General features: G+C 59.0%; 1 protein-coding gene across 4 annotated transcripts in view; it reads right to left on the bottom strand.

The window, feature by feature from the left end:
• Window positions 1–2,545: 2,545 nt before the first annotated feature.
• Window positions 2,546–27,185, bottom strand: part of PEMT (phosphatidylethanolamine N-methyltransferase) — a 34,822-nt gene continuing 10,182 nt past the window's right edge. For all 4 annotated transcript variants that reach the window (XM_061141098.1, XM_061141097.1, XM_061141095.1 and 1 more), the window contains exons 2-7: window positions 27,021–27,128; window positions 9,735–9,850; window positions 7,165–7,310; window positions 5,690–5,801; window positions 3,089–3,163; window positions 2,546–2,797 (exon numbers count right to left, since the gene is read on the bottom strand). In XM_061141098.1, the coding sequence (XP_060997081.1) occupies window positions 2,740–2,797; window positions 3,089–3,163; window positions 5,690–5,801; window positions 7,165–7,310; window positions 9,735–9,850; window positions 27,021–27,113 (600 nt within the window). In that variant the 5' untranslated portion in view covers window positions 27,114–27,128 and the 3' untranslated portion in view covers window positions 2,546–2,739. The remainder of the gene's footprint in view (window positions 2,798–3,088; window positions 3,164–5,689; window positions 5,802–7,164; window positions 7,311–9,734; window positions 9,851–27,020; window positions 27,129–27,185) is intronic.

The following is a 27,185-nucleotide window of genomic DNA, read 5'->3' as shown; positions in this document are numbered from 1 at the left end:
TTTCGGTAGTCAGGCCGACGTCCCCTCCCTCCCTCCCCCATAGCATCTTGTGCCTTTGGAGTCCCATGGGCCAGCATTCCCATTTTCTAGTTGGGGCAGATGGTCTGGAAGCCAGGATGAGTCTGAATGCTGCGTGGGCATCACAGCAGTCGCTGGCCTTCTCTGGATTTGGTATTCATCTCCTGGAAGATGGAGCTTTGGCTCTGATTGGTTGGGAACTTGCAAACAGTGTAGGGCCGTGGTAATAACAACAATAGTAAATGACCCACGAGGCCGCAGAACAAACCAGGGGGCAGCAGGTTGATCAGTAACCAGGAGTGGGCTGCTGCTGACAGGCCTAGGAAGAGGCTGCCGGAGCTGGACGGCTCCAGCCTGGAACTGGTGGAAAGGCCATTGCTCCCCATGGTGACAGGCAAGGCTGGACTGTGCTCAGCTTCTGATTTGGGAAAGAGCCAGGGCTATTAGCTGGTGCCACCCACCCATCCACACAGGCCACGCTCTGGGCAGTGCCCGCGTACCAGTCTGCACACAGGTTTGCACAGGGTCTCTGGACTCTCATGGGCTTCTCAGGCAGCCCTGTGTGACCAGGATTCCAGCAGAATCTCCTGCCCTTTGCAGGGGAAGCCAGGAAAATGTTGGTTCCCATTTATCCCATCCCAGGCACAGTCTCTGGGCTTCCCTAAATAGCTCAGTTGGTAAAGAATCCGCCTGCAATGCAGAAGACCCCACTTTGATTCCTGGGTAGGGAAGATCTACTAGAGAAGGATTAGGCTACCCACTCCAGAGAATTCCAGGGACTGTATAGTCCATGGGTTCGCAAAGAGTCAGACGCAACTGAGTGACTTTCACTTTCAGGCACAGTCCTTAAGTCTTTCTTTGTGGCAGCTTTGGGGGCGGAAACTATTACTATCTCCATTTTACAGACAGAGAAACTGAGGCAGGGGAATGACTTGCCCAGGGCCCACAGCTGCAGGGTCCAGCTCTCCCTAGGGAAGCCAGTGGGCCAGGACCCAGCCCAGAGTCAGAGCCTTCCTCCCCACCACCCCCAACCCCAGGTCACATGTCAGGACTAGGATAACCTCACTCCCCTGGCACCTTCCAGCTGGTGACAGTGGCAGGTACTGAGCCCAGCCTGGGTTCTCAACCTCAATTCCTGGCACCTGGGCATGACTTCACCCACAGATGCCAGGTTATAGGACTTGTCCCTCAAGTCAGCTAAGTTCATTAGGCCCTGAGCCCATCTGCCATTCTTTCCCCTGAGTGTGCCCCCACCCTCCAGCCGTTGCATTAATTTTAGGTTGCACAGGTTTATGATGATACCGATGGTCTTGCTTTCTGGGTCTGGGCACCTGCCTGTATGATTTCTTTGCAATGCAGCAAATTTCCGGCTCAGAGTGGAATGGGAAACTTTTAAACCATTTGCTAAAATATTGGGGGTGGGCTGGAAGCAGACAGCTGGCCCCCAAGGCAGGAAGTGTTCACCATGGCCTGGTCTGCTGGTAAAGAGTGGTTTAGAAGGTTCCTGAAAGTTGTGTTGAGGCATGCTGAGTGCTGGCCTGCCGCCCAAGACCACCCCCAGCAGCTCTTTGCACAGAGGGTCCTGTGTCACTCCAGCGCACAGCCACGGCCTGACGAAGAGAACATAGCTAACCAGAGCTGCTTTCCCTTCTGACCTTGCCTCCACAACCGAGGTCACAGCTGTCCAGCAGTTTCCTCCTCAGCTGTGGGCTATTCCCATCACAGTAGACCCTCCTTGCCCCAGGCCTGACTCCCACAGCTGCAAGACCCAGGAGTCACACAGTCCTGCCCTGACAGACAGCTCAGGCCATGGGGGCCAGGATGTCACAGGTGCCCACAGGGGGTGAGCTTCCTGTCCTTGAAGGTATGCAAGCAGAGGCACTGGTAAGACCTGCCTCCATGCCTCCTTCAGCTCCTCGAACCCTGAGACCTCTGAATCCCAGACACCAGAGGGCAGCCTTGAGGAGTTCCACGGCAGGGCCAGCTGGCACTGCCCACAGCACCCAGGGGCCCAGGGTGAGCATGGCTACGGGGCTACTTCACAGGTGAGGATGCTGAGGCTAGGGGGCCAGGTACACAGGTGGAACCCCGTGTCTCCCATCCCAAAGGGAGTAAAGTAGGTTCTGTGCCCTTGGAGGGCCAGGGGCTGTGCAGGTGAGGCTGGGCCTGGACAAGGGCCCCACCCTGTGCCCACAGCTCTGCAGTCAGGCCTGCCCACAGGCCCGGTGGCCCCATGGCTGCTCCTTGTGGCCACGTGAGGACCATGGGTCATTAGGAGAGAAATGTCAGAGTAACCAGAGATGCCGGGGGAGGGACTCAGTGCTTCCCTCCCAGGAAGCTAAGGCTGGGCTGTCCCCGGGAAGGGCAGCAGTGGGGTGAGGTGGGGGGCACAGGAGGCCCAAAGGCCTGGACAGTCCCCCCACTGTCCAGCGTGGATGATGGCACCCCTCCCAGCTCATGGACCCTTTCCCAGACCCCGGCTTGCCCCTCCCTGACCTGGACAGATGGAGACCAGAGAGGGATGGGTCAGGCGCCTTTTATTAGTCAGGACAAGGTGGGCAGCAGGGCAGGGGGCTCTGGGGCCACAAGGCGCCTGTCCAGAGCCCTCAAGCTGTGTTTTCAAGGCACTGGACAGTCCTCGCCAAGCACCGCTCTCCCCCTCAAGGGGCCTGTGCTTGGGGCAGGCCTGAGGTGGGAACTCTCACGGAGTGGCGGCAGCCGTCAGCTTCTCTTACAGGCCTGGGAGGCTTTCTGCTGATAGATTTCAGCGGTGAAGGGCCTGCAGGGGTGAGAGAGGCTTGGTCAGCTGGTGTTGAGCTTGACACTGCCACCCATGCTTCCCACCCAGGGTGGACAGGGTGGGGGGTCCGTGTGTGACCAGAAAGGGCCAGCACTGCCAGCCTGGCTTCCGGGCCTGTCCTGTACCCGCTCAGCTGCCCATCTGCCGCTCTGACAGTGACCTGGCCATGGCCAGCTGCCAGGGTCACAGGGAGGCCCTGGAGGGAGAGGAAGGCCCAGTGTGGGTCCCATGGGCACACGGCGTCCCCAGCCCATGACAGCGCCTACTCACTCCTCATACAGGATGGCGACCATGTAGATGAGTGCCACCACCGCGGTCAGCAGCAGGCCGGTGGGGCTGGCGTGCCTGTGGGGAAACGCTGGGTCAGGGGCAGGCCCAGGGCCAGCCTTCTCTCGGACGAGGGTCCACCTCACCACTGCCCATCCAGGCCCGGGCTGACGCAAGGAGAAACAAATGACTGGCCTCCCCAAATCACCCGAGCGGTCAGCGTGTTCTTTTCCGCACAGGAGGTCGTGGGGCCTCTGCCCACCAGAAGCCATGTTCTCAGGCTGTTTTCTAGAAATCGGGCCAGGGCACCCAAAGCCAGGTGGAGTGTCCAGTGAGCCCCTTCACAGGCTCTCTGCTAGTGACTGCTGCCGGGGCTGGGCCCTCACATTCAGACAGTTGAGGAGGAGATGAAGGGAGCTGGCTCGTGGAGCCCAGGAGCTGGAGGGGAGCCTGAGGCCCAGGCTGGGGGGCTCGAGGCAGATGGGCACCCCCCCGGGGACCCTCTGCCTTCCCACCCCCACTCCCCAGAACCTCACACTGTCTCTCTGGGGGCTTCAGGGACAGTGAAGGCCAAGTGTCCCCTATGACACCCCCACCTTCTATTCTGTGGACTCCATTCAAATCGACCTTGAGGGTGAGCGGGGCCACCTGGTCCTCAGCACTGCCACGTGGACATGCCAAGGGCACAGATGCTTAGGGGCTGAAACGAGATCTGCCCTCCTGAGGCCCTGCTCACGGTCCTGGTGCTGCTTCCTGGAGTGGGCAGAGCCTCCCCCCGCCCCTACCCCCACCCACTGGGGGACCTCAGGGCCAGGGCTCCGTGGCCACAGTATCCCTAAGGCGGCCAGCCCCCGGCCTGGGAAGCCAGCCCCTTGTCAGCCAGGCACAGATGCTGAACGGGAGCCAAATGCCCTTTTCTGTTCTATGTGAACTTTCCCACCTTGAAAGCACTGTCACTGAACAACCGTGTGCAGGTGATTGTCCCACACTGCAGATGAGGAAACTGAGGCCCACAGGGACCCACCTGCCAGAGGCCAGAGCCTGGGGTGGGGTGGGGGGGCGGTTCCCAGGGACACAGCTGTGCACCGTGGGGAAGGGGCATCTCACTCAGGCTGATGGGCTGGTGCCCTGGGAATCCCAGCACCTCAGACCTTCTGGGGCTCCCACACACCTGGTTGCTTGGGCCAACAGGAAGCCCTGTCTGTGGGGCCCCAGGCTGGGGACAGATGGGCTGGGAAGGCCTGGGAGCAGACTGCTGGGTCAGCGTCTGGCAACCCCAGGTAATGGAGTATGCCTAATGAGCTCTCAGATGAAGGGCTCCCTCCCCTGCACATCTGATGCCCCTCCTCATCACCACATGGCTGGTGCCCTCCTGAGGGGTCTGTGGGAGTCTGGGCCCCTAGGGTTCCTCATATGTTCTTGAGAACCTTGGCCTAACAGCCCTGTAGAGGGGGCAACCTCTCACTACTGGAGACAGAGAAGACCCACTCTGTGATTTTGCCCTGAGAGGCCCCATCTAAGCACAGAGAGAGAGAGAGAGAGAGAGAGGGAGGGGGAGGGGGAAAGGGAGAGAGAGAGGGGGAGAGGGAGAGAGAGAGTGTGTGTGTGTGTGTGTGTGTTGCGGGAGGTCAGGGAGGACTTCCTGGAGGAAGGGACACCTCAAGTTGGGTTTGGAAAGATTGACTGGGAGTGGAAGTGAGAGGGAACGGTGGGTGTGCTGGCAGGGAAGTTTGCAGGAGGACCTGTGTGGGGCTCCCCCTGCCAGTCTCAGTTCGGAGACACTATGGGGAGTGGGTAAGCCTGTGGGGAAAGCCTGCCTCCCTGGATCCCACTGTCCCAGTCCAGGAGAGAGGGGCCAGGCTGAAGGCAGGTGGATGGGGGGTTGCCTGAAGTGGGGCGCAGGCAGGGGGTCCCAGCAGGCCCACACGTGCCCCTCCAGCTCCTTGTCACTCAAAGCCCAGAGGTTGGATCCCATGTACCCAACCCCCCGAAGGTGGGGCTGGTGGGGGAACATCTGCTCCAGACGGTCCACCATTGAGGTTTGTTCCTTTAGGCCCTGTCGTCCTTCTGGACTCTGGGGGCACCTGTGACCTTCCTGGCAAGTTGTTTTCTAGCATTCGGTAAAAGCAGAATTCTTTCTACCAAGAAAACCTTTCTATGGAAGAAGTCCTAATCCAGAAAATGGACAGATGGGAGCTGCACTGGTGGGTGTGTGTGCCAGGCACCTGGACTGCGGGTTGCTGGCCAGGGGGGCCCTAGTGTGTGGAACGCAGATCCTGCAGGCTGGCTGCGGGCAGGGTGCCTCCCTGCCCAGTTCCAGCACTAGGTTGGCAGCCTGTGGTGCCCAGGCAAAGAACAGCTTTTATATTTGTAATTGTTTAAGAAAATCAAAAGAATATTTTGTGACTTGTGAAAATGACGTGAAATTCAAATTTCGCAACCACGGCCACTCCGTCACCTGCTGCCCAGGAGCCTCCCGCTCTTTTAAGAGGAAGTCTGCCAGCCTCGTTCTAGGATGTTCTCTGCTCCCACCGGTGAGGGGCTCCCCAGGAAAGGAGCCCTGACCAGTGCCCTGGGCTCCATGGGGCACAAGGGCTGACTCACACGATGGCCCAGCCCAGGTAGATGGCTGTGCTGCCCCAGTACATGGGGTTGTCCAGGACGCTGAACGGGAACATGGTCACTCTGGCCTCCTTGAGGATCCCGAAGTAGTCACCTGCAAACAGGGCGGGCAGGAAGGAGGGTCACAGCCTGGCTGCCCCGTCCAGAGGGAGGTGTGCAGGCCACTGGGGGGGTCCCCAGGGGCTGTACCCCCACCTGCTTTTGTCTCTGTGCCTTTGCATGTGTTGTCCCCTCTGCTTGGGGACTCTCCCCGCTCTCCGGACACCTCTCCTCCTTTGCCATCTCCTCGGCTCGTGGCGCTTCCTGTAGACCTTCCCTTCACCTGCCCCCCACTGTCTAAAGCAGGCCTACCCCTACTCACTATCTCTGCTCCACCTCCCCCTCCTCCCTCGGCTGCGCCACCCCGACCTGGGCTGCCAGCCTGGAGATCAGCTCTCCCTCCGCAGCCAGCCCAGAGCTTTTCCCAGGGGAGGGTGTGGCGGTCCGAGAGGCAGGGGACACAGACCCGGTGTCCAGCGCAGTCCGGCCTGGCCTGGCCCGGGCATGGCCCGCAGGGAGCAGCGCTGCTCACCAGGGCCCGCTGGTCCCAGTGTCCCTTGCGCTTCAGGCACATGTGGGCCTGGAGGAGTAGCAGCTGCATCACCATCACTGCTGTCTAGGGACAGAGGGCTCGCAGCCGGGGAGCCTTTCTTCCCAGTGACAAAGAAGTCTGCTTCAGGGTGGCTCACAGGTGGGGCGGGGCGGGGACTCAGCCACTCTGACCTACATCTCTGAGCCTGAGGGCCCCACGTTCCAGGCCATTTCTCCTGGGGGCCCCGAGGTGGCTGGTGTTCCAGGCCCTTCCCCCTCCCTCCTCCAGACTCTGGCTGCCCCTCACCCTGCCCCTGCTGTGGGGCTGCTCACCCCTGGTCTCCTGAGGTTGGCTGGACAGCACCACCCCTCCCTCCCCTGGCTCCCTCCCTCACCCCACCCCATGAGGCCCACACCATGATCCCCAGCTGCTCCTTGGCCTCCAGAGGACCTCCCCTGCGGGACTCTCCTCCTGGGAGGACGCCCCAGTCCCCTGCATGGCCCTCAGGGACTCGAGTGATGTGATCCCTGGCTGGCCTTTTGCTCTGGCCCCACTGCCCCCGGCACATCAGCCGCCCTGCTCCCGCCCCCCGGAGTCCCAACTGGGAGTTGGATGTCTAGGACATCCCGCTCTGCCAGCACTGGACTCTCAGCCCCAAAGTTCCAGGGCCACGGGCAAGCAGAGGGGTCAGTGCCCCCAACTGTCACCAGCGCCAGGCTTGCACCAGCCCCAATCGGACCTGAACACAGCAACAGAAGCTCGGCCCATCCTGGAGGCCAAGCAGCTGGCTGGGGCTTGAGGGCCTGGTCCCCCATGCTGAGCAGGGCAGGCTGAGGCCTGGAGTTGTGGGGAGCAGGGCCCCGGCCCCCCACACTCAGGGTCTTACCTAGGAAGGTCCCGGTGAAGCCCAGCGCCAGGAAACTGGAAAAGACGAACACGCCGCCCACTCCCAGGAGCACCAGGCCCACGTGGTAGGCCGCGGGGTTGTCCAGGCTCTGCATCCGGGGCTGGCTCAGCATGGCCTGCGTGAAGCTGCGGGCAGGATGGGGAGGTCACCGCCGTGCAGAGGGGCCACCCACCCTGCCCCCAGGCCCCCAGAGTAGCCTGTCCAGGGGTCTTAGGCGGGTGCCGAGGATGAGTCACGTGGCCTGCTGAGGGGCCGCCATGGAAGAAGTGACTGGAATGGGGGGCTGGTGCCTGTTTCCAGAGAAGCTAGAAATCCTGACTTGTCTGTAACACATAGTGGTTTTTAGAAATAGATCATGAATGACAATATTTTAGACTCTGCAGGACAGCAAGGTGTTTAGTCCGAGGGTGACTGGCACTGCAGAAGGAAGGAGACTCCGAACTCTCGCCTCCACCCAACTCTCCCTCCGTCGTGAGGATGCCTACCCACCCTCCGTCCTCCCTTCCTCCCTCTCTTTCCTTCTTTTGGCCACACTCCACAGCTTGTGGGATCTTAGTTCCCTGACCAGGGATTGAACTCGCGCCCTCAGCCGTGGAAGCAGGAGTCCTAACTGCTGGACTACCCTGCCAGGCTCTTTCTAGCAGAGCAAGTTCCATCTCCATTTATCCACTCCATTAGCCGGATGTCGTCAAACTCTCCTTAGGTTGAGCTAAAGCCCTGGCACCTGCCCATGCCAGGCAGAAGGGGTCATAGTCTGTGTTCATCGACCAGGAAAAGCAGCCCCCTTCCCCTCCCTTCAAAGTGAAGGAAGGGGAACAGGGAGGCGGGAGAAGCATCTGTTTGAACAGCAAACAGGACACCATGGGCAGAGGCCTGCACGGTGACCTGTCAAACGGCGGCACATGTGTCAGGGCACACCTGGCCCCCGGTCACACTGCCCACGCCCCCTGCTCTCCACCCGCCTCTCCTGCTGCTGGGCTCAGGGTCACCCCGCAGCTCCAGGCTGAGCTGCTGGGATTGGCTCAGAGCCACACACCCCGTGTGATGCCAGGTGGCCGCGCCCATGCCCCACCCCTGCACCCTTCCTGGGCTCTGATAAACCCGCAGTTCTGAGAGCTGGCAGCTCGGGCCAGCCCCCTCCCACCCCTCCACCTTTCCTGTCTATAGAGCAGGTGGGCTGGACACAGCCCTGTGAGCTGACCGACAGATATCACTCCCAGGGAGAGGTCCTAAAGGTCACAAAACTATACCTCAGGGTGGCTGAAATGGTCAATTTTAGTAACGTGTCTTTTACCACCCACACCCGCACAAAGGCACAGAAAACCCACCTGCAAGAACCACATAAAGCAACAGGTGAAGAGTGCTGGGGAGCCGGAGAGCAGGACTCCCACAAGCCCTGCCCCTGAACCCCACCCAGACCTGTCAGCGGGGGGCAAACAGGAGGAGGACCACAGAGGAGAGAAGGGAAAACAGGCCTGCTTGGGGTGGAGGGGTCCTTTCTCTGCCCCCAAACTCCCTGGGTGGTTAGTTCATCCGGGAGGAAAGCCGTAGCCAAAAGGTAGACATCGGCTAGGCTGACGGTGACACTGGGAGAGGGGCTGGTCCTGGGGTCACTCCCCCGCCAGGCCTCTCAAGGGCCCAGGATGCGACATGTCCTGCCAGCGCCAGCCTTGCGGTAGGATGGGAGGGACAGCAGCTTGTCTATAGACCCGCCTCCTCTGCTGGCCAACGGGGGTTCGAGTCGGGGCCACATGCAGGACCCCGTCAGCCCTCCAGACAGACAGGCTCTCCAGCCCACCTGCAGGCTCCACCCCATAGGAACAGTGGCGGGGCTGGGCCTGGGGTCCTGGGTTTTTTCTCCCTACATGGTGGACTCAGGAGGCCAAGAATACACAAGAACTAGAAACAGCACATTGTTGAAGGGAAACAGGCAGCATGTCCCGTCTCCTGAGACACTGATGTTTCAGGAGCTTTAAATGCCCCCTCGGTGACAGCCAGGGAGAAGGAGCCATGGGGTTGCTCTGTGCTCACTCATTCATTCATTCACTTGCTCACTTGTTCAGAAGGGCCAGAGTGCCTGCAAAGGCTCCTTAGGGAAGAATGCAGGAAAGCAGCCAATCGAGTGGAAGGGTAGCACCTGCACTGGGCGGCCCACCAGGTGGGGCTGTTTGGGTCTACCCACTCCCTCCACACACCCCCCCCACCCGCAAGCTGAGTTTTCAGAGTAACTGGGGGAGGAAGGGGGTGTGCAGCACTAACCCCATTGTGGAGGGGTTCCACCGAGCTGGCCTGGCTGCCCTCCCCCCGCCCCAGGTCACTGCTCGCTGTGTGGGGCCACCTCTCCAGGTGGAACCCAAGTGGGGGTTTCTCTGAGCCAACAGAGCCAGTGGGGGAGGTAGGCTCAGAGCAGCCCAGGCCTAGTCTCCCCGCCCTGCCCCTCGCCCCCGGCGCCTCCCACCTCTTCCCTGGTGGGGATGGGGTGGAGGAGGGGGCTCCCCCAGGGGCTTGGGGTGAGGTGGGGGGTAGCGGGGGAGGGGAGGGGTCCTTACCAGTGGGAGCGCAGGATGTTCAGGAGCAGGATGGCCCCACCCAGGGTGTAGCAGGCCAGGCGGGGGGACCCAAAGGCCTTGCTCAGCTTTCGGGTCTTGTGTTCCCATCTCGCGACCTACGTGCAGAGAGAGCAGCTGAGACCCAAGGGGCCCTTGCCGGTGGGGGAGGGGTCACGGGGGGGTCATGCAGGGGCAGGGTATGGGGAGGGGTCTCGGCCCACCTCCGCGGTGGGGGAAGACCTGTGCAAACAGAACACAAAGTCCTTCTGGAAGCAGCTGAACACTGAAGCAGGAGGAGGCCAGGAGACCAGGGGGTAGCTGAGCCCCTCAGCCTTGAGCAGCTCGGCTTCCCCACCCAGGGTCCAGAACACCTTCACAATCACACACTCCATGGACATGGGGTCAGGACCATGGAGGGGAGGGAGCCTGGGATGAGCCCAGCGCCACCCTCTCCCAGACCCTTGGCCCTACACGCCCAGAGCTTTCACTTTTTAGCCACAGAAACCTTCTTTTATTTTTCAAAATTCATCAGGCCCAGACTCTCAACCTTCAGCAGCTAATGGTGGAGCAAAGTGAGAGGGGGCTCCCCAGGGCCTCTTCTGCCTCTGCTATCCCCAGTCACCTTGCCTGTTGCTCTGGCATGAAAACCAGCTGGCCGACTCACTCTCAGTCGGGAGGGCATCTGGATGGTCAGTTTTCAGGACAGGAACCTGCACATGGTTCCTTCTGGGGGCCTGGGAGACCATCCCCTTCCAGAGTAGCTGGATCAAGGCGGGGTCCACCGAGGGGTGAAGAGAGGTCCTTGTAGGGTAAAGTGTCCTCGGCCAGAGGAAGCAGCCTGTGTTCACACATGGACCCCAGGCTCAAATCACAAGGATGGATAGGACGTCCACACTGTTCCAAGAACCCAGGGATGTCAAGATTCCAACAGTAAAAATCACATCAACATCAACTCAGCACCTAACAATTTTAAATGTTTCCACCTGAGCTCACTTAACACTCAAAACCAGCCTGGGCTGGGTGGGGTGAGATCCATTTATATGTGGGGAAGCCAGGGCTCCTCAGAAGTGACCAGAAGGGCCATCCAGCCATAAGGGGAGAATCTGAGTGACTTCTCAGCTCCTATCCTAGCCTAGCACCCTTTCTGTCTGAAGGGCTCAGCTGTTCTTCAAAAACGCTATCTTTGGCACAAAACCTTGTTTCTGGTGTGGGATGTCAAGACGCAGATTTAAAGGCCATTGATTTTTTTTTCCTCTCTGCTGATGAGGTAATGCTTTCAAAATCAGCCACGGAATCACGTCCTCACCCCTCCTGCAGGCCAGTAGGAGGAGCACAGACCCAGGCCACCACTTGTCCCCCACACTCGGGCACCACCAGGTGCGGTGAAGCAGGCATGTTCCTCGCTCTGCTTCTCAGAGCTCTGCCCCCCCACCTCTGAATGGGACCCTTGGACAGAGTGGGGCACATCATCACAAAGATGTAATCACCCAAACCCAGACACCCTACTAGACAAGTGACTCACTCTCCTCCCAGAGTAGATGACATGGAATAAAGTGAGGGGCTCAGGAGTCACGTCTACCAAGTGCAATGCCCACCGAGTGCAACGTGCAAACCTCATTTGGGTCCTGATGCATACACACCAACTGGAACAAGATAGTTTTGACACAATCGAGAAGAACTGAACACGGATTGAGTACTGAATGACATTTATTACTGCTGTTCTTTCTACTCCTAGCCAAGAAGGATGGCATTTACCCACTCACCTGAAACACACACACACACACACACACAAAACAGACAAATATGCAAGGGCTTTCCAAACACTGGACATGAAGGGTGAAGGATGCTGATTTAAGCCTCACCCCACCAATAATAACATTAAATGCTTATGACCAAACATCTCAATTAAAAGGCAGAGATTGTCAGACTGGATAAAAAATGATCCACTTGCATGCTGGCTACACGAAATACACTTTACTTATAAAGATACAAACCAGCTAACCACAACAGGCTGGCACAACAGTCACTCTACTAACACTGGTGGAAAGGAGGCTGAGTGGTTGTATAAATTTTAGACAAAGTAGATTTCAGAGCAAACATTATTACCAAGATAGAGAAGATTGTTTCACAATTAACCAAGAAGACATAACCTCCTAAACATTCAAGCACTTGATGCCAGAGCTTACAGTCCATGAAGTAAAACTGATAAATCTGCAAAACAGAAATAGTTACTTTAATACTCCTCTCTCGGTACTGTTAGAACAGGTAAGGATAAAGATTTGAATACTATCAACCAACTCGGTATACTGATGTTTGTAAAAGACCTCACTCAACAACAACAGGGAAGAAATTAGTTTCAAGTGCACACAGGACATTTACCAAGACAGACCACATTCCGGGAAGTAAAACAAGTCACGGTGAGAGTTACACATCATACAACGTGTGTTTTCTGACCACAGTGGAGTTAATCGGAAATTAATAACAGAAAAAGCTCTCTGAAAACAATCCCCAAACATCTAGAAACTAAGTAACACATTTCCCAAAAAACCAACTCCTGGGGGAAAGAAAAAATGGAAAAGGAAACAAGAAGGATTTTGAATTGAGTGAAAATGAAAGCACAACATACCAACATCTGTGGGATGCTGCAGCTTGGGAGGGTTTATGGCACTGAACACCCACAGGAGAGAGAAGGAAGGTCTCATTCACTGGTCTCAGCTCCCACAAGAAACTAGAGAAAGGAGAGAAAATGAAACCCATGTAAGTAGGAGAAAGTGTGGAGTGGAAATCGATGATAGAAAATAGAAAAACACTAGAGAAAAATCAATGAAACCAAGAGGTGGTTCTTGAAAACCTCTACTCAGACTGAGCAAGGAAAAAAAAAGACAGATTCTCAACATGAAGACTAGAGTCTACAGACATTAAGAGGGCAAAAAAGGATATGCGAAAAACTACACCAGTGAATTTGACCAAAACTTGTGCAGGAAAAGCAGCAGAGAGTTCGACCAGCATACACTACGTCCATCCACATATTTTGACATAGAGTCAAAAATCTTCACAAAAGAAAGTTCCAGGTCCAGAGGGCTTCACTGGTGAATCCAGCAAACATTTAAGGAAGAAATAATCCCAATTATGTACGAACTGTTCCCAAAAATTGAAAAGGAAGGAACACTCCCCAACTCACTCCGTGAAGCCAGCATTACCTGATACCAAAACATCACAAGAAAACTAGAGAAAAAGACCCTTTCTGAGCAAAATGCAAAAATTCTAGACAAAATATTAACAAATCGGCCAATGGAATCAACAATATACTAAAAAGATAATACATCAGCACAATCAAGTGAGGTTTATACCAGGAGTGAAAAGTTGGTTTAACATTTGAAAACCAATCAATGTAATTCACCATGTAAACAAACTACATAAGAAGAAAACACTATGATCGCCTTAAGAGACACAAAAGAACATTTGACAAAAATCCAACATGCCTTCCTGACAGAAAGTCAGCGCGGGAGGTATAATAGGGAACACCCTTGTCTTAACGCAAGGCACCTGTGAAAACCCTGCTGCTGCCATCACCCCAGATGCTCCCATAGACCAGGAAGAAGACCTCATGTCCACTGAAACACGCACGACACGCAGTCACCTACACAAACTGATGAAATCGACAGACAGTGCAGGATGCGCACCCCGAAAACTGAAGCTTCTCTAAGAATTTGAGAAAAGACCGCAATAAATGGAGAGGGACTTCCCTGGTGGCCCAGCGGTTAAGACTTCTTTCAACGCAAGGGATGTGGGTTTGATCCCCAGTCAGGGAGCTAAGATCACACAAGCCTCGAGACCAAAAAATTAAAACATAAAACAGAAGCAAGACTGCAACAAATTCAATAGACTTTACAAATGGTCCACATTTAAAAAAAAATCTTAAAAAAATAATAAACAGAGTGTCAGTGGGTCTGGAAGCTTAACATTAGTAAGAAGTCTATTCTCCTTGATTGGTCTATAGATTCAACTTGACTCCAATCAAAATCCTAACAGGCTTTTTGCTGCAAATTGACAGGCTGGTTCTAAAATTCTCACAGAAATGCAAAGCACTCAGAATAGCCAAAACAAATGAAAAAGAACAGAGGGGGGCCAACTCGGCAGATTTTGAGGCATGTTATAAAGGGACCGGGATCAGGACTGGTGCTGGTGCAAAGGCAGACACATGGACCATCTGAACAGAACAGGAAGTCCTGAAGTAGGACCACGTGTGTTGGGTTGACTGATGTGTGACCAAGTGAGAGGGCGATTCGTTCAGAGGACAGAGGGTAACGGTGCTGGGTGTCACACGCAGAACCCGTAACTCAGACCACATACAAAAATGAACACAAGCAGCTTAAAAGTCTGAATATGAAACCGAAACTACAAAACTTCTAGAGGAAAATGTACTAGAAAATCCATAGACCCTGAGTTATGTAGTGATGTCTCAGACACACATGACTTGCAGAGGAGGGGATGTGATGAACCAACCTGAGGGAGGGAGGGGCTGGGGCTGTCATCACGCTACCCCACCCCAGGGGGCAGTGAGCTGCCCTCCACCTCCTACTGCAGGGTCTGGGGTGGGGTGGTCTGGAGGCTCTCAACTGGCAAATTCCTCAGAGGACGGCTCGGCTGTGAGGCCCCACTGGTAGCCCACCCTGTCTGACCCACCCTTCCTGGACCCACGACGGGGCCAGTGCTGGAGACACCCCACCCATGCCCACCTGGAGGCAGCAGGAAAGACCCCCAGCACCTCTACAAGAAAGCTAGTCACACCCTCAGTAGGCCACGTGGTGGCTGCATGGCCCAAGAGCCCCAGGCCTGGCAAGGCCAGGCATCCCAACGACGTGGTCTTTGCTTAAGCAACCCAAGTGCTCGTTTTTAAGTTTTACATAGTCAATACACTAAACAGACAGGGAGACTTCTTACTGAGAGAGGTCCTTGGGGATTCACCTAAATGTGCAGGTCTTCCTCCTGCACTTACGGTGTTTGAATGACACAGCATTGTAGGATCTCTTTAAAACTTTAAATGAAACAAGGCCCACCGGTATGAAGCCACTGGGAAAACAGCCAAGGAGCGAGTGGCTCAACTATTAACCAAACATAGCAAAACCCGGGCTTCCTTCTCTGATCAATATTTACATGGACTTCAGCCCCAGCATGGAAATTTGGCTGTGTTGGCGACAGCTGGGTGGCTGTGTGGGTACGTGGGTTCGAGAAGCGGCTAGCTGGACCTCCCTCGGCATCGGCGGGCTGGGTGGGACACACCACGGACACCATCGCTAACACCAACATCAATGTCAGCATGACCCAGCATGAGCACCTCCGGCCAGGAGGCTTCTTTCTTTCTTTTTTTTCTGAGATAAGAGTAGTTTATTTTAGAAGAAGAGACTCTTTCAGGGCAGATTTAGAGGTAAAGCAAAATTCACTGAGACAGAGGACACTTCTATTGCCCTGGAAAATTCCCCTCAACCTCCCCCTTCCCCTGCCCACCAGCCTCTGCTCTGGTTTCTGCCCCATCCAGCCTTCTCCAGAGCCTGTCCACATGGAAGCCCGCCTTCTGCAGCCACCCTCCCTCAGGCACCAGACGATCCAGGGTGCTGGGCATGGATGGACCTCAGCTGGCTCCACACCCCTGCACATGTGGCTGCGGGGCTGGAGGGAAGCCAGTCTTCAGTGCCCTGGGCACCTGTGCCCACCCACCCCTGCTGGGCGACCCCCAGGAGGGTGGGCAGGAGACCCTCGGGGGGCGCTTCCCACAGTCCACAGCCCGAGGCTCAGAGCAGGTGGGGGCAGGACTCCTGCCGACAGACAGCGAGGAGCCGAGGCCTGGGGCATGGAGATCCCCTCCGAAACTGGACAGCGACACAGAAAGGAAAGGGGTGAGGGGTCCAGGGCAGAGGTGGCCAGTGGGGCCACAGGCAGGGTGTAGGAGGCTTCCGGGGAGGGTGCAGGGAAGTGGGGAGAAGGCCCCAGAGATCAACAGCTGCGTGTCCATGTTCCAGGGGACACCTCAGTGTTCAGAGATAGGAGTGACAGAACAGGGCTGTGCCCAGGGCTACAGAGAGGCCTGCTTGTGAGCCCCCTGCCCAGAGAGGATGGGCCTGGGCCCAGCACCGCCTAGGAGAAGGTGCTGTGGGGCCAGCGAAGCCCCCCAGGGAATATCAGAACATCAGTGCTGAGCCTGAGGGTGCAGCTAATCCTCTTATCCCCTGGGGTGAGCGCTGCACTGAGCAAAGTGCTTTGCCTAATTGTGTTTCTCACAGTTAATCCAGGAGAGAGGCAGGTCTCCATGGACCGAGGTGACATAGCCTGAGGAGGCCTGGCTCGGAAAAAGGTGGCCAGTTCAGGCCACGCAGGGCACTCACCCCGCCGGGGCCCTCATCCCAGCTCACTTCCAGGATGCACCTGGCCAGGCATCGGGCTGGGAGGGGCCTGTCTCTTGGCCACCACCAGCCTCCCCGAGTGAGCTGGCCAAGGCAGGGCCTCGCGCTTGGTGGGACTGTCTTTCGAGGAAGACAGACAGGAGCATGGCCTGAACCTTCCAGCCAGGATGGCACCCCCTCTGGCGCCGGGTGTGAGGAGGACGAGCCAGGCCTGGAGCCCTCACTTCCCTGAGGTCATCGGGGGCACAGGTCGAGGCCTCCGGGCTGGCCTGGTGGTGCCGTCCGGTGGGGATGCAGCCCCGTCTGGGGGTCCTGACGCCAGGAGGGCTTGGGGACAGGGTGCTGCTCCTCCTGGCTGCCTCCTCTCTGTGGCTGGCCTCCCACTGCCTCTAAGTGGTTCCTCAAACCCAGCGTAGTCCCCAGAACAGTAGGGTGGCCACTGAGTCAGAGTCTGCACTTCCACCAGACGCCTGGGGTTGTGGAGGAGCGTTGTGCTGTTCCAGGACAGGTGGGGGCCTGGAAATTGTTGGCCCCTGACTCAGCTCCTCCATAGCCAGCCCTGGGCCCCTTGGGGGCACACTCACTGCCCTGCTGACACTCTACTCCTCGGGCCCTAGCTGGTGTGTGAGCTCTCTCCATTCATGGGATGACCCCTAAAGGTTGCTGTCCTAGAAGCAGTCATGGCATCGCACACCCCTGGGGCCGGCTGGGGTCGGAGAATGGCTGGAGGCAGACAGCAAAACCAAGCTCCTGCTTTCCTCGACCCCTGAGCTTGACCACACACGGCAGTCTCCAGGGGATCCTAGTAGCGGTCAGGCACTTGGATCAACAAGCTCGCAGATGGAGTTCCCCCTCTGATGGGTCCCAGGAATGCCTTCCCGGGAGAAGTCAGCGCCTCTCACAGAACACAGCACCAGCTGTGAGCAGCACCCGCTGGGGACCATCTCAGTCCCTGCCACCGCCCACCAGAAAAGCGCTTCAGTCAACACATAAGGGAGCAGAGGCACAGAGAGGTTAAGTGACCCACCCAAAGCCACACAGCTGGGAAGTGGGAAAGCCCACCCTTGGACCCAGAGCCTGTCTCTAACCACTAAGCCCCTGGGCCTCCTGGCTATCCCTTCCCCAGGCATCCCCCACCCCTGATTTGCTGGTTCTGAGCCCCACTTCCTAGGGGGCAGGCTGGGGGCCCAACAGCCCTCTCCCATCAGACCAGTAATTTGCCCATATGAATCAAGGGAAGGGGGAGGGGTGGGGACGCAGGCTCTTTGTATCCCACCACCCCACTGCTCCGTGGAAGCCTTCAGTGTTTCCATCATGGGAGCTAGAAATGCTGGTGGGAGCGAGGACAGGCGCACTGGTGGTGGAGATGACAACCCTGAGCTCCTTCCCGAGCCATCCTGGCCCCAGGGCCTCAGTCCCAACAGCATTTCCCAGTCATGAGGGCCACGGCACCCCAGCTTCCCAAGGGCGGCGGGTCGCTGGGCCCCCGAACAGCCCCACCTTGCAGAGCCAGACTGGTCCTGGGTACTTCAAGCAGGCCGGCCAGAACCACCAAGAACAGAGCCCAGCCACGTGGGTCAACTCCAGGTGCCTCAGCCCATGCAAGAGGCCGCAGGCCCCATGTCCCTGACGTCTATCTGCCCAGACACCACGGCTTCCTGCCCATTTCTGCCACCTGGAGGGGCTGCCCCCGCCCTTTGCATGCTGTCGGCCGCAAGAGAGGCTCTCCTCGAGCGGCCTCTCTGCTTCGTCCTGCGACCTGGGTCCCGGCCTCGCCGTGTGCAGACTCCCCACTGCAGGGTCTGGATGGCCTCTCCTGTCCCCCGTCTCCGGGGTGAGCTGTGACTCAGCTACTCGTTCCAGACACAGAACAAACCCTGCTTTTGCTTCCAAACTTTGCTCACGATGTTCCCTCTCCTGATAATGAGGCCGTGCTGAGGCAGGAGACGTCCTCAGCTTTGGAGACGTGGGGACGGCAACTGTGCAAGGTGCCCTGGGACCCAGGTGACGCGTGCTGCTCTCTGTTCTGAGGATGTAAATTTTGCCAAATAAAAGCAATGTTCCCTCTGCCTCCCATCCTCAGGCGTCTCTGCCCTGTCCCCTCTGTCCCTGGGCCCACATTCTGTACCTTGCCCGCCCCTGTGGCATCTTCTGAACCCCGGAGTCTTTCCAGAGGCAACCCCCATCCCCCGCAAGCAGCCTGGGAGCCATGAGGAGCCACTTTGGCTTCCCTGAGCCTCCTGGGCATCCTGCGTGTGGACACAGGCTGAATCCCCAATCTGCTAAGAGTCCACATCCTTGGTCGCCTCTGCATGTGCGGGCACCCAGTCGGAGCCACGAGGGGGACGGAAGGCAGTGGCGGTGTTGGCGAGAGTGTGTCACTCAGTCCGGTCACGGCAGGAGCCCAAGGGCCGGTGCCGCCCAGCAGCCTGGAACCCACCAACTCACTGAGCACTCGTTCAAATGAGCTGGGGCCCCGGCAGGTGCAGTGGGACTTTTTAAGAAGCAGGTGAGGCTGTGTGCGCATGGCCAGGCTGGAGATGGCCACCAGCCTCTGGCCGGGGACCAGCACGAAGATGCTGGGAACCAAGTGAGCCCAGGGAGGGGGACCCCACTGTTCACCCCAGGTGGGGTGGGAATCAATGCCACCATGGTCACCCCTAGGGTTCAGCTGGGTAAAAGGGGAAGAGGGACTGCCATCCCAGGGGAGGGCTGTAGCCCGTGGCTTATGACCCGGGGCCTCCACCAAGTCCCAGAGCTCCTGAAAACTGCCGGGTTCCTGCACCGACAGGCGTGCCTGGGCTCTCACAGCCGCTGCAGCACTGACCTGGGGCATGCCTAGCCCGGCCCTGGCCACTGGGCGCTGTGTTCTCCTTTTAAAGGACAGAAACGAGGTGGCTGGGGGCTGGGACTCCGCACAAGTCTATGTGATCTTGAGGGCTGAGCCTGGTTGACCCCCTGAAGGCTGGGGGAGCCCGTGGTTCCTCAAGGGCTGGAGCTGAGCACCCCTCCTGTTGCAGGTGCTGACAGCGGGGCCTGACCTCCTCGGGGCAGAGACTCAGGACAGTTAATCCAGCACCCAGGGGCACCAGAGAGAAGTGTTTACAGAGCAGCCCAGGTCAGGCCTGGCTCCCAGCAGCTGCTGGGCACTGAGGAGACCAGGGCAGCGTGGTCTCTGCCCTTGGGGCCTCCAGTGTGGGCAGGCATGCCAAGGATGTGATCACCAGAGAATAGGTGCTGGGAGGAAAAATAATTTGGCCTGGGAGGCAAGGGGAGGCCTCCCTGGCAGGTGACCCTCACTGGAGGCCTAAGGGCTGAAAAGGAAGCCCACACAGTGCAAAGAAAAGGGTCCTGCAACAGGAGCAGGTAGCCTGCCATGCTCCGGGGCGCTGTCCTGCCCAGACCAGCGAGCCCCATCCAGCTGGCCAGGCCATGTGCCGGCCTCCGTGCAGGGTGGACAGAGTGGGCCGGGGTTCTGCTCTACACCTCGGACATGGTATTTGGCAGGTAAGGTGTCTTTATCAGGAAGAGCCAGAGGTGCTAGGAGGGCCAGGCAGTCTCTGCAACAAGGGACATCACACATCCAGAGGAGACAGCAGAGCAGAGAGCCAGAGACAGAGGGAAATTCCTACCCCAGACCCAGCAGGTCAGAAGAGCAAACACGGGGGCCAAGCTGGGGAACCCACGACGGCCAGGCTCATAGGCACCACCCCACCAGCACCACCCGACCTCACAGGGACCGCAGCTGATCAGGACCTGCCGTCCGTAGACCAGACTCGGGAGCTGCCTGTGTCCAGTGGGGAGCAGGTACGAGGCCGGGAGCTTTGGCGGGAGGGGGACCCATGGTGGAAGATTCAAGAGGCATTGAGAAGGATGAGGAGTCATCATGCCCATGGTCCACAGAGGCTCAGAGGCCCCACGGTCAGTGGCCAAAGGTGTGGACACAGGCCTCGAAGACAGGCGGGAGGCCCATCAGGCAGTGGATGTAGACGTGGCACTGGCCTCCCACGTGCCCAATCTATGACGTGTCCAGAGGTCTCCCTGACCCGGTGCTGGGTCCGGCTCTGCAGGGACCGCAGCTTGGCCTTTTACTTTGGACCTGAGTAAGTTTCTGTTAAAGTGGCAGAGACAGAATGGGGGGGTCCCCGTGTCCTGCTACTGTCCCCCTCCCCACGAGGCTGTCGCCCCCTGACCCCCTGCCCACTTGTTAAAACCATAGCTGAGAAAATCCACCCCTTCCTTGGGCAGAAGCTGTGCTTTCCCACTGGGCCTGAGCGCTGTGAGACGGCACGTCCTGGTCACGGCCATGGACGACCTGGGCCTGAGTCCTCCCAGAGGCTGTGGAGACGCAGCAGCGGCTCCTGCCGCTCACCCCACCCCCAGCAGAGAAGCACAGAGAGGCTTCATCCTGACGGAAACCCGATCCCCTTCACAGAGCTATGTGACTGGGGACAGTCTCTCCTCGCCGGGTACAGCCTGGGTCAAAATACCGTGTTCTGGGCTAATCTTCCCCCTCCAGCAGGGCAGAAACGTGCCTGGGACCTGGGCAGGGGGCAGTGATCACGGCTCTGTGTCCCCAAGGACAGACGAGACAGAATACGGAACAGTGTGGTCCCTCCCGCAGCGCGCTCTCTCCAGGAAGAGCCTGCATGGCCTTCGGAGGGGCTCAGGGACTCCTGCTGCACCTGGGGGTCAAGGATCACGCACGAGCCGCCTGGCCGGTCGGCCTCCACTCAGCCTCGGGACACAGGGCCTGGGCCTCCCGGCCATCTCCCCCATCGCCGCCCCAGGACCTGGAGCAGATAAGCACGTTTGCTCTAGGGCTGTTTATGGGCCAAGTCTGAGACCAGGCACTCATCTGCTGGTAGACCCCAGTGAGCTGAGGACAGCACGTCCCCACAAGGGGCTGAGAGAGTGAAGAGGCCTCTGGAGGTGAAAGTCCCCGCCAAGGGGTCATTGGGAACAGGGCCCAACACTTAGGAAACCCCAACACAGGCCAGTTCCCATGACTGCTCTGAGGTCAGCGTCCCCCGATTTTCTGAAGAAAAGGAAGAGGGGCCTGCTGGGCCTGCCACGGGAGCAGGAGGCGTCTCAGTGCATCCAAGCCTCGACGCAGAACACGCCCAGGGCTGGGGGCAGGGGACAGATGGCCATTCTCACCGTCTACCATCTGCAGACCATGGGCCGTGGGCCATGCACGTGCGTGGCCAACATTTAAACTTTCAACATATTAAATTCAGAGAGACCAAAAAAAGAGACCCTCCTCTCCCTGGGGGAAGGGCAGATAGCAGGGACCCCAGGGAGCCGGAGTTGACAGATCCTACATCTTCAAGGCCAAGGAGACGGGGGTCATGCGCTTTTCCAGGGTGACCCCCCCCACCCCACCCCAGGGAACGATGACTACTGCTTCCAGTGGACATGGCTGCACTTCACACACGATTCTAAGGAGCCCCAGACAGCAGGTGAGACGCAGGCCAGGAGGGAGATGCGGGTAGCAGACATGTCAGCAGGTGAGGGGTCAGAACCACTGGATGAGCCCAGGGCCCGCTTCCCAGCCTGTCCCCCCACTCCCCTGCGCCCCAGCCTCTTGAGTCCTTGCGCTCCCAAGGAGAGCAGGGCCAGGGCAACCTAAGTGCTTCTCTGACCAGTTCAGGCAAGTATTGCCCAAAGCAGGTTCCTCCCAGAAGGTGCTGGCCAAACCTGCCTCATCCACCTAGTAACTTGCCCTCCAGCAGTGGAGGCCATGGCCTACCCGCTGGTCAGTCCCTCCCTGTGTCTCCATTGCGCTCTGCCCAGGAGGGGTCCCGAGAGAGAAGCTCTGCTCCTGTCCACTCCCCCACCACAGGGAACATGCTGGCTTCACAGCTAACAGGGGTGAGGCCAGGCTGTCCTTGTTCCCTTCTAATTCTCCTGCTGTTCTGACACGCACACCCAAGGTCTAAAATTAGGCCACTGGATCTCACACCTGACTTTCCGAGCTCCTGGGGAAGGGGGGGGTCAGCGCTGACCCACGAAGGTGTCAAATCTGCATCAGGAACAACATCTTCTGGACATGCTGCTCCACCCGCCGGGTGGTGGGCTGCTTGCCCGTGTGCCATAGCCTTCAGGGTCCCAGCCCCCCAGTCACCATTTGCACAATTTCAGACATGAGGGTGCCTGGCAGGAAGGGGGATAAAAAGGCTGTGAGGTCCCCGCCATGTCCTCGAACCGAGTACTGAGACACCCTGCAGCCACGCTCAGACCTGGGCCAGAAAACCAGGGTCAGAGCTCCAACTCCCTCCAGATGGGAAGACCCGGCCAGTGCACTCTGCCCGAAACCCGGCCACCAGGCTGCTGGCAGGGCTCAGCTGCGGGAGGGCTGAGCCCTCACTAGAATGCCCTCCCACGGCCATCGGGGTTCGTTTTGGAGGGACCCCGAGGTGCTCCCAGCAAGGCCCTTCCCCTGCCTGTTGCATCCATGGGACCGCCTCAGGGAGGTCACGGTCCTGCCAGCTAGCTGAGGAACCTAGTGCTTTCGACCACACCTCCCCTCTCGCCACGCCTGGTGCAGGTGTCTGGCTGTCGGTACAAGGAGACAGCTTCAGGCAGTCAGGACCCTTCACCTCCGCCACCAGCTGACCTGTGAGACCTGGCCGCTCCCTTGGCAGCAGCCTCACAGTCAGGGCCGACCTTTTCACGCTTCCCACCCTGCCTACAAGCCTCCTGCTATGGGCTCCAGAGGCACTGATGAGGCATCCAGGTGTGGCTGACAATGGAGAGAGCTGAGCCGAAAGTGGAGCCCTGTCACTGCAGGATGGCACCATCACCCGGGCAGCCCGGTCACGAAGAGTGACCAGGAGAGGCCAGGTGGCCGGACAGGAGGAGGGGTGGCAGCTGCCAGCCAGCTGCAAGCAAACTTCTAGTCCAACCTCGAGACCCTGACGACTGTGCCCGTTTTACAGATGAGAAAACCAAAATCTGGCTCAGAGAAGCCAAAATTCCCACCCAGGTCCAGGTCGGGAGGCCTCAGCAGCAGGACAGGCCAGTGTGCTCAGAGGCCCACGCCCCTCCCCGGGCTGGCGAGATAGGCAGGGAGGACTTAGGGGGCAGGGGCACAGCTGCACTTGGCTTCTGGGGCCAAGCAGCCAAGGATGGGCCCAAGGTCACCGGAGCCTTCCTCCCCCTGGCACCCCTCCCAGGTGGCTGCCTCTCAAGGCCGCCCCAGAGAGAGCCCACACACTGTCAGGGTGGGGTGCACACCAGCCCGGCAGGCGCACCCTAGGCTGCAGGGGGTGGGGCTGCAAGGCTGGACCCCCGACAGGGACCAGGAGGGCCTTTCCTGCCAGCAGGGCCCCTGGTCCTGCCCCAGCTGGGCCAGCCAGCCTGCCACTCAGGGCTGTGTCTACACCAGGCAGGCCCTCCTGGAGGGGGGCCCGGGGAGGAGGGGGCCAGGAAGGAGGGGGTAACGCATAGGGGCAGGAGCCCCGGCTGTCAGGCTCGGCTCCGCTTTCACAGCTGTGTGACCTGGGCAGGTCAAGCGACCTCTCTGGTCCTTAGCTGCCACTTCTGAAAAAACCCAGAGTCTGCACATCAAATCCATTTGGGAGGTGGTGACAACAATGCTTAGTCCCAGGATGGCCATCAGTGAGTACACCGGCCCCCAGCACCCCCAGTCTCTGTCCTGCCCCCCTCGCTGCAGTGCAGTCCCCTGGTCCCCCACCCAAGGCTGGTGGGGACATTGAGAGCAGCTGGCTGACCCCCACCCGTCACCTCGCCTAAGACCTGCAGGACAAGGCTGGACTCTACAGAGCCAAGAGCAGAGGAACTGGGAAGGGGAACTCTGCCTGCACCCCTTCCTCCCACGCTCCCCAACACTAAGCAGTGCTCGTGCCTGACACCCCAAGAGAGGGCAGGGAGAGCTGAGGGTGGTCAGATTCACCTGCGTCCCCACCGGGCACAAGGGTGGGTCTGCCCCGAGTGGGGCGGGTCCCAGAGGCAGCGAGGACAGGCCCAGCCCCAGGGTGACTCCCCCAGCTCATCATCTCCCAAGGCCTCTCCCTAACCCCAACCCTAACCCTTCCCTGAGGCGCCCTGGGCATCGAGTCCCAGGGTCTTCGGGCTGGTGTTTGACCGCCTCCCACCCTAGCCCCCCTGAGGCTCAGGGAACCAGGGCAGGGCCAGGAGGCAGGATCAGAGGAAACGCGGCAGGAACGGGCTCCCACAGCTGCTCCTCCTGGCCGAGTGTGGCCTGGGCTTCCAGACCCTTCACACCCATTCCCCTCCCCACACCGCCTGGCGGCCACCCCTGGAGGCAAACTGGACAAAGGCCACCCCTTGCCCCAACACCCTCCAGACCTCAGATGAGACAGCTGAGGCCCAGGCCAGAGCAAGTGGGCAGTAAATAGAGACAAACTCCACCCCTTGGACATTTTTCCTGAATCTCAGATGGCCTCAGAGGAGGACCAGGGAATGGGACAAAGCCAACGACACAGCCAGGCTGGCTCTGTAGGTCAGCGGGAGGACCTACTACTCGCCCCCAATGGAGAAACTGCCTGGCCTCTGGCCCCCAGGCCACTCAGGGCTCACCCACAATAACTTACTGGGCTAGGCCATGCCCTCAGCTCCCAGGAGCCCTCAGTCTAAGGGAGGGGGTGAAACAAACTCACGAAGATCAGTGCCCACAGACGTCTGCTGGGGCCAGGGCTCAGGGAGGGCTGGTGGGAAAGGGGAGGCCCTTCTCGGAGGAAGCAGACCCTGCAAAGGCGGGGGGGTGGGGGCCACACGAGGAGACCCGGGGGGTGTGTGTCATCAAACCACTCCGCCATGCAGCAGGGACCCCAGAGATAACCCACCAGCCCCCAACACCTGTCCTGCCAAATCAACACAAGCTCAAATGCAAATACCGCCCACTGCCCGCCACCACCTCCAGTGGTGAAGCACCCCAGGGGAGGGGCTTCATCTACCCCCACACCCCGGCAGGACTGAGAGGAACTTGGGCTGCACCCCTGGAGTATCAGGACCCGGGAGGAGAAGCAGCCCAATCAGGTGGGGTCTCGCTGGGACTCCCTCCTCGCTCCCTTGCCCAACACACAGTCTGGGCCCCTGGCAAGCTAACTGGTACCATATGTACCAGTCACCATGCATGCTTTACCACCGCCCTGTTCAGAACCCTAGACTCTAAAGTTAGCCCGGCCACCGCCCGCAGCCCCACACAGCTCTCCCTTCAGGGCTCGGGCCATGGAGCAGGCAGGGCTGCTTGCATCTGAGGACACATGTCCACGTCCTAAGAAGCACATGCACATACATGCCATGGCACATTCAGGCCAGAGGAGCAAGCGTGGGTCCCAGTGGCACGGGGCTGACTGTCCCCACTGGGAGCCGAGGCCAGACACCCCATAGCTCTGCAAAAATCCAGCTCGGCGTGGAGCCCAGTGGGTGCACAGCCGTGCCCTCGGAGTCAGACTCTGAGCCAGACGGGAGCAAGGGTGTCAGACAGCCTGTCCACGTCCAGCCCAGCTCCCCGTGCTCACATGTGCACACGTGTGTACAGTCACGTGTGCACCTCTCACACACATCTCGCCGCTGCCTGAGACACAACTAGGGTGCAGGCCAGCACTAAGGGTCCCTCCTCGGGACCGCCGGCCTGTCCACCTCCCCACCCACCCCCACCTGGCTCCTCCCAAAGCTCAGCCCAGCCAAGGAACCCCGACCCCGCTGGCTGCCTGCCTCCGGGACAACTCCGGACGCCAGCTTCTGTGTAACTGCTCACTGGTTTCAGGCTTTTGGCCCCTAGAGCTGGGGGAGAGTGTCCCTGCTGTTCTGGACTACCCAGCCAGTGGTCATGTGTCACGGAAACCAGCAGGGTGTGTGGAAAAGGACACAAGTCCTTCCCCTCAAGGAGACCAGTCTGTCAGGACGGAGGGACAGCACGTTGCTCAGGGCGCGTGTCCCTCCCCTCAAGGAGACCAGTCTGTCAGGACGGAAGGACGGCATGTTGACCAGGGCGTGTCCCTCCCCTCAAGGAGACCACTCTGTCTGTCGGGAGGGACGGCACATTGACTGTGGCCTCTTTGTGATGAGCAGCCCCGCCCCCACCCTGCTCCCACCACATGAAGAGAAGATCTAACTCGTCAACCAAATGCAAATATGTCCTGTTCTGCCCCAGGGACCGAGCGGCCACCTGAGATGAAGAAAGCTTGGAACAGCGTGTGCCGACGTCCTGGAGGTGAGCATAAGGCGTCCACAGCTCTGCCAGCCGGCGCCTCGGGGGTGGCCTCTCCCCCACCCTCAAGATGCTGCTGCAGACAGCAGACCAGAGGCCCCCAAAAGCTTCCCCTCATCCTGCCGGGGAGGGGCATCTCCCAGAAGGGCTGGCAGAGGGATGGCCCAGAGCCCACTGCCCTCCGTCCACCTCCCACCCAGCCCCCGCAAGGCCCCGCACCCACAGATGACCTGGCACGGGTCTGCCACCAGGTTCACTTGCTGTGGGTTCCTTCCTGCTCCCCAGTGCCCTTCAGCCCAGGGGCTGCAGACCACTCTGAGGGAAACCTCATTTGGGAAAAGTGACCATGGCTACGGAGCACATCTGGTGCTGGGGTGGGAGATTCACAAGAAGATGGCTTTGTTGTGCAGGTAGCAGGAGGGGAGCAAACCCCAGCCAAGACCTTCCAACTCATCCACCGGAAGAGAGGAGCCCCACCAGGCACACAGGGCAGCCCTGGGCTGTCTGCTAAAGCCAAGATGTGGCAGGACCCCAAGGGGAGGGGCGTCTTCCCCAGGTGCCGACCTTGGCAGGGAAACAGGAGGATGTTCCCACGCTGACCAGAGACAGACGGGGAGGGAAGAGCCGCCAGTCTGTCCATCCATCCACCTGTCCGTCCACACAGCCCACCCTGGGTGCACTTACCACATTCCAGAAGAGTGGATTGAAGACAATGGCAAGGACGGCAGCCACAAAGTGGGGTTCCGAGAGGTCCACGTAGCCGAGCAGCCGGGTCATAATGCAGAGGTCTGCCTGAAAGGACAGAGTGGCGTCAGTGGGAGATGGGCCTGCCCCACCCGGCCCCGCCTG

This window comes from Dama dama, chromosome 5, assembly GCF_033118175.1.
Source record: "Dama dama isolate Ldn47 chromosome 5, ASM3311817v1, whole genome shotgun sequence".
Classification (NCBI taxonomy): Eukaryota; Metazoa; Chordata; class Mammalia; order Artiodactyla; family Cervidae; genus Dama; species Dama dama.
Note: the sequence above shows the minus strand (reverse complement) of the source record. Positions and strands in the feature narration are given on the sequence as shown.